The 7,533-nt window shown below is 37.7% G+C and overlaps 1 protein-coding gene across 1 annotated transcript; it reads left to right on the forward strand.

The window, feature by feature from the left end:
* The first annotated feature begins 676 nt into the window (after window positions 1–676).
* On the forward strand, window positions 677–1,537 carry LOC136984879 (uncharacterized). The gene has a single exon (XM_067282019.1). It carries the CDS (start codon window positions 677–679, stop codon window positions 1,535–1,537), a length of 861 nt encoding a protein of 286 aa, XP_067138120.1.
* Window positions 1,538–7,533: the final 5,996 nt, after the last annotated feature.

Genomic DNA, 7,533 nt, shown 5'->3' on the forward strand with positions numbered 1-7,533 from the left:
TATTTAAATTTTGCAGATTTAATGTATAGGCATATACAATATATATATATTTTTGCACTTAAAATAAATGTTGTTACAACGCAAATTCCTTTCAAATTTTTAAATTTGTGAGATAGTATAAATGATATTTTTAATATACAAAAATCTTTTACCAGTTATAAAATGTAGCCTAATATATTTAAATCTGTTATATTAATTAAGTTAGCTGAATTTATTATCTTAATAGTCTGTGTTAGAATAATTTGGTAACGTTTTATATGAGAGTGCCCACTAGTGTCTGAGTGAGTTAAACCTCTGGAACACTAGTATTTTGTCGCGTGTTTGTACCTTGCTAACGAGATGGCCATGTGGAGTTTTCCGAGTTTTCTTCACGTGACTTAGACCTAAATAAGGGCTATTTCTCATAAAATCTTCCAGAGAGGATCTGCTTTCTTGGCAGATCGCCCAAATGTGTGTTGCCTTATTCCATCAATCCAATTATATGAGAGTATAGATTTTATGTACCTTTTAAATATAAAAGCGTTTAGAAATATAGAAATTATATAATGTTGTGTAAATACAGTGCTAAAATACATTTATATTTATTAGCTATGTAGTAATAACATACGTATATTATTTTATATGTATTTTCTTAGTATATAAGATATTATTACTTTGGAATGAATTGGATGAAGAAATGAGGACACTGGAAGGAGGGGAGAGAGTAATTGTGGGAGGCGACTTCAATGGGCACATAGGGGGACGGAACATGGGCTATGAAAGGGTCCATGGAGGCCATGGGGTTGGGGAACTCAATCAAGAGGGGGAGAGTATATTGGGTTTTGCTGTGGCTTTCGACCTGGTGATTGTGAATTCGTTTTTCACCAAGCAGGAAAGTCAGCTGATAACTTTCAACAGTGGGCCTCATAGTTCGCAGATTGACTATATCCTCACTAGACGAGAGCACCTTGCGACGGTGATAAATTGTAAGGTTATACCAACAGATCAGGTATCGGCGCAACATCGGTTGATGTGCATAGACATGAAGTCAAGAATGCATAGGAAAATTGGAAATACACAGATGAAGAAAATTAAGTGGTTTCGTTTGAGGGAGGAGAGGGTGAGGGCGAATTATGTGGAGAGGGTGCTGCTACAAATCTCGCAAGATTGGGAAGGGGTGCAGGACTGGTGGGCATATAATGCCCAGGTTATCAGGAACTGTGCGGAGGAGGTGCTTGGTGTAACAGCTGGAAAGATTAGGGTGCAAAAGGAAGGTTGGTGGTGGAATGAAGATGTGCAACAAGTTGTTAAGGTAAAAAAGGAGGCAAAACGGAAGTGGGACAGGTCACGTACTGAGGAAGATAGATTTGCGTATAAAACGGCAAAGCGTGAAGCTAAGAGAGTAGTGGCACAGGCAAAGGCAGGAGTATATGCGAATTTATACGAGGAGTTGGATACAAGGGAAGGACAGAAGAAAATATATCGTTTAGCCAAACTCAGGAATAGGGCAACGAAGGATATTTCGCATGTAAGGCAGATCAAGGACACGAAGGGGTGATCCTACGAGGGGAGAACGATATAAGAGAAGGATGGAGGGCATACGTTGAGGGACTTTTGAATACAGAGAATGAAAGAACGAACAGTGAGGAAGGAAGCCGAAACATGGGCATGGTACAGATGGTAACTAGAGAAGAAGTGGAAAGGGCCCTAAAGAGGATGAAGAACGGTAAAGCGGAGGGCCCGGATGGAATCCCTGCAGAGGTGTGAAAGTCATTGGGGAGGAAGGGTATTGATCTGCTATGGGACCTATTCAAAAAAGTCTTTGAGCAGGAGGAAATACCTAACGAATGGAGAGAAAGTATACTTGTACAGTACCTATCTATAGCGGCCGGATGGCCGAGCGGTCAAGGTTAGCAGCCTGCCGCCCTGGGGGACCCGGGATCGAATCCGGACGGGTCGAAAAATTCCCAGGAATTTTTCGGGGGTAGTCCGTCCGGATATGTCGGTCCCCGTCCCTCACCACCCGCCGCCCCATCGTGGGCCTGGCCGAACCCACAATGGGCTTGCTATAAGAGGCCCTCTTAGTGCCCACTGGGCGGAAAGAGTTACAAAAAAAAAAAAAAAAAAAAAAGTACCTATCTACAAAGGAAAAGGGGATGTTCAAGATTGTAAAAATTATAAAGGAGTAAAGTTGATGTTCCACACGATGAAGATTTTGGAAAGGGTTTTGGACGGAAGGTTGAGAGCAGAGGTGACCATTTCAGGAGAGCAGTTTGGATTCATGCCAGGACGATCAACAGTCGATGCCATTTTTGCCCTTCGGCAAATGTTGGAAAAATATTGGGAGAAGCAAACACAGCTGCATATGGCATTCATTGACCTGGAGAAAGCTTATGATACGGTGCCTAGACAAGAGCTCTGGAGGTGTCTAAGGGAAAAGCTGGTTCCTGAAAAGTATGTTAGATTGATCCATGAACTGTATAGGAATGTGGCCACAAAGGTTAGGAGCTGTGTTGGAGTGTCCCGGTGCTTCAAGGTGGGAGTTGGTTTACATCAAGGGTCAGCACTGAGCCCCTTCTTGTTTAACATGCTGATAGAGGTGATCACGGACGAGGTCAGAGAAGAGGCGCCTTGGACCATGTTGTATGCAGATGATATCGTTCTGTGCGCCGAGACTAAAGAGGAGCTGAGGGTTAAATTGGAAAGGTGGTTGGGTGTGTTGGAAGGGAGGGGCATGAGGGTGAGCAGGAGTAAAACAGTGTATATGTGTAGTGGGGAGGTGGATGGTGCCCGGGAGAGTGATCTGGAGTTGAGGGGAGACGTATTTCGCAGAGTCAATATCTTTAAGTACCTGGGGTCAACTATGGCGGAGGATGGAAGTGTGGATAAGGAGGTGACAGGCAGGATTCAGGCTGGTTGGAGGAATTGGAGGGATATGTCAGGTGTGTTGTGTGATAAGAGGGTGCCGCTTAGGTTGAAAGGGAAAGTTTATCGGATGGTGGTGAGACCAGCTATGCTGTATGCTATTGAGACTGTGAGCTTAAGGAAAACCCATGTCAAAAGGATGGAGGTGGCGGAGATGAGGATGCTCCGTTGGATGTGTGGGGTTACGAGAAGGGATCACATTCGAAATGAATGTGTGAGGGGGACTGTGAAAGTTACGAACATAGAAGCAAAGATACGGGAAGCAAGGTTGAAGTGGTTTGGTCATGTGGTACGTAGGGAAGAACAGTATGTGGGAAGAAGAGTTATGCAGATGACAGTGAGGGAGAGGAGGAGGCGGGGACGGCCGCGGAAACGGTGGATGGATCTCGTGGCGGAGGACTTGAGAGAAAGGCATCTGAATATGGAGACAGCCCAAGACAGGGAGCAGTGGAGACGACTCATCAGAAACGGCGACCCTACATAGAGTGGGAAAAGCTGAGGAAGAAGAAGATAAGATATTACTTTATTCCTGTACAGGATCTACAGTTTTCATTAACGATCTACTTAAATACGCCACAGAAAGAGATACAGTATAGCATTGTATTATGCTCCTGTATATGGGCGGAATTAGGGGGTGTGCAAAGCGCAGTTGCATCCCTTTCAGTAGGTTTTCCTGAGCAAAGTCGTGTACCTTAGTAGTAACATTTGAAAGGCATATTGTTTCTTTCCTGCAATCCCAGTAACTGTTTCTGGATCCGCTATTGCTCTTATTTATTATAATATATAAAATGATTCGTAATATAGTGCTATACTTTTCGTACCCTGCTAAACACAATAGGCCTAGTAACAGAGTAATAGCTAATAGTTATGGATTGAATATTTTGTAATACAGTGGACCCTCCAATAACGGCCACTTCTATATAGCGGCCAGTTTTTTAAGCAAACATGCTTACAAAATAATAATAGTCATTTATAATGCTTTCGTCATTGGCGTTATTTGTATATTTGACTGTATATGGACGAGGTTTTTGATGTTTTTATTAATAAATTTGTTAATTTATTAATAAACCTTGATTTTCTTTTCTTAGATTATACGTTTACAATTAAAACTGAGAGAATTTTAATATACTAAAAGTTACTATAACCAGAGTCGGTAGATTAACTGGTCTTTCGACTTCCTATCTTCGCTAGTAGCTAAAATCAACTAGAGACAAATGTTACCACCAGGGGCATTGCAATCACTACAAGAGCGCTAGATCGAATCTCAGTGAGGTCGAATATTTTTTTTTTTATTGAAAGTTATATATAACCTTCGAGTTCGATTTCATAATTTTCTATGAATTTTATTATAAGAATGAAAAGGCTTTTATTTAAACCCAAAACCAGGTTTATGGATAAATAAATGACACTTAATAAAACATTAAACACCTTCCATCGCTGAGAAATGTTTATTTAATAAAGATTGATATTCAGTTAAATGAATGACAAGGAACAAAACTGACATAATAGTACAATTATTATACGTTAAAAATTTATTATACATACAAACAAATTATATTACACATAATTATAATTATAATAGTAATTATTATTATTTGCGCTATTAAAATTTACTTTAAGTGAGAAATTTTTCTATGTTTTTTACTTTCAATTGATGAAATAAATGATTGATTAATCGTTCGCGTGAAAAAATGCAATCGACAGGTAACAAAAAAGTGCAAAAATCTGGAGGTCAAGTAGGACTTGTGACCAGCATTGTGGCATCCTATCATCAATGTAACAGAACACTGATTTAATATAATATCCATTATTGAAAAATAAACATTCATGTTTGGGTTTGTTAATTGTTCACATACTTTGCTTTCTGCCCAGTACATCAATTGGCAAAGCTTATAGCTTGGATATAACAAACCTCCTCGAGATTTGATGAATGTAAATGTCTTCTCTGGTGCAGCATCTTCAGGTTTTGCTGTTAATATATTTTTGCATTCATCACAACCAAGTGATGGCAGCAGATGACGAACAATGTAACCTCCTAAATAATGTAAAATAAACTTAAATGTTTCTGGTGCACAATAATCGTGATCTAATAATTCATTATCAGTAGGATCTCCACAGGGCAGGCTTGGATTACAAAGCAAATTTTGTAAATGTTCTTCCAATTGTTCTTGAACTTCCTTAAATGGTTTTTTATGACTCTGAAGAAGATTTTTTAAAGTAACAAGGGAAGATCCGGGATCAGTTTGAACTGATGCTCGTTTGGGAGGACGAACCAAACTGTACACAGTCATCAGTCTATACAGGTATAAGAACTGTACTGTTGTGGGATGAGAATTGCTTCCACTTCCTTGTCTTATCATTCCAAAGAAACGCTAATTGAAAAGAAAACATAAGTTAAGAGTTTAATACAAGATTATATAATCATTACACTAAGTCAGTTTTACCTCTAATGGATCCTGATTAAAGTGAGCTGTCAAGATATAATATGAGTTTGGAAGCAATTGTTTAATGAGTGCTGAGATACTAGTTAGCGTCAAGCGTAGATTTTCTGCTGTCTGGTGGCTCAAAAATCCCTTTTGATCACTGTTTTCAATCTGTAATCTGAATGTTTCCCATCTATTTAACCATTCTAGAGATTCTTCAATAACCTATTTTAAAAAAGTTGTTTATTAAAACATTTATAGTTTTTCCTAGTGAATCATTACTATTACCTTGAGATCATTTGAATCATGTCTGATTCCATCCTGTGGCAATCTGCGATTTAAAGCATCAAAAAGAGCATTGATGCGACGTATGAAACTTATTGTAACATTTGCATTCTTTAGGCTAGCAACCTCACGCTGTTTATAAAACAGCATAGCATCAGCAAAAGTATTACTAAATATCTATAAAGAAATGAGATAAATAAAAGTATTCTTATCAAATCAGATTATATAAGTAAAAAAAAAAAAAAGTGTTACTTGAGCTGCCAGCAATACACTCATTCTCTGGAAGTTATTGGGATTAACATGTATTTCAGTTACTTTGGGACATGCCTTTAATCCCTTTGGTAATTTGGAATCTTCATCAACAACTGCTTTAAAATGCTGTAATTCTACCCTTCCTTCAGGAAACTAAAAGTAAAAATGAAGAATAATGCAATGGCTTATATTATAAATTAGGTGAAAACACTTTATTTTCTTAGTTTTACCTGAAAGTATCTACTTTTCAAAAGATTGTTTCGTATACATTTTAAAATATGTGGTACATCAATAATTGCCAGTACTTGTCTATCTGCAGCAGGATTTGTAAATGAGCATTGTATATTATTTGTGTCTGCACAAATTCCTAGAGCTTTTAAAGCTGCTTTGTTTGTGCTGGCACCATCACAAACTATTGCATTGACTATTATACCACACTGCTCTAAATGAATAATTGCTTGCAAAATAAGTTTTGCAATAGTAGAACCTGGGACAGAGCTTTTTGAACAGAATGTGCCAATACATTGTACCCAACTAGCAAAGTGAGGTCTGAACATAAACACTAGGCCATGATCACCTGCTGTAAATTCACTCTGTGGCAACACAGAATTATCACCACAATCAACAAGTCCAATCATTTCACCAGTAGCTTTTGAAAGTTCTATATGTTTTTGAAGTGTAATTTCATCAAAAATTAAAACTCCCTGGCATTCTGTTTGTGGAATAGTCTCCAATTTTGACTTTAAAATAACAAAAAGATCTTCGTCAAATCCAAATTTGGCATTAATGCCTCTGATATATTGATGCAGTGTAGACTGACAAGGTAAAGGCAAGTAATCATTGTTTCTCAAAAATTCATAGACAGATGGTGACCTAATTTTTAAAAGCAAACAGTCAAGTAACCAATTAATGTCATATCTCATACCCTTTTTGCTTTTTATATGGCATGCTTTCAGCATGTGCTCTATTACAAGTTTCTGTCTCGGTGGTAAGGAATCAAGTTTATCAGCTGACAACTGTTTTATTTTAAGTTCAGCATTTTCTTGATGAAGCTTGAGATTTTCTGTTTGAAGAGTTTTCAGTTTCTTCTTATAGATCATCTTTTGCTTTCTGCACCGATACAAATCCTCTTTGACTTTTAACAATTCAGACTGCAAAGCAGAGATTTTATTGACATATAACAGCTCAGGATGCTGTGTAGTTGCTGCTTCAGATGTGGAGGGTTCTTCTATTTCATTTTCTACAGTTGTTACTTGGGAGTGTGTATCATGCAAATCTAATGATTGATAAAAAAAATATAAAAAATATCAGACAATTAATCTTAAAGTATTTATAAGGAAAGTTAGGCCACAGAGAGATAGCCCTCAGTGAATCACAGTGGGTCTCACAAACCCAGCTCAATCTTTAGTTAGCATTTTTTAAATATAAAATGTTCCTTAAAAATACTGAAAAAATTTATATTTTTTCAACTTTTCGGCCCGATCAACATGAGATTAGAACGTTTTTTTTTATTTGATTTTACTTAGACTAGATGTCTTAAGCTTCCAATCGAAAAATTTATATTAAAACACAGGGTCCGAGAGACCCACTGCAACTCAGGCAAGGGCAAAAAGTTACATGGCTCACTAAGGATTAAGATTACATAAAAAACATATAAATATTTACCTTT

The sequence above is a fragment of the Centruroides vittatus genome, unplaced genomic scaffold (assembly GCF_030686945.1).
Source record: "Centruroides vittatus isolate TY-2023 unplaced genomic scaffold, ASM3068694v2 contig_936, whole genome shotgun sequence".
In the NCBI taxonomy this organism is placed as follows: Eukaryota; Metazoa; Arthropoda; class Arachnida; order Scorpiones; family Buthidae; genus Centruroides; species Centruroides vittatus.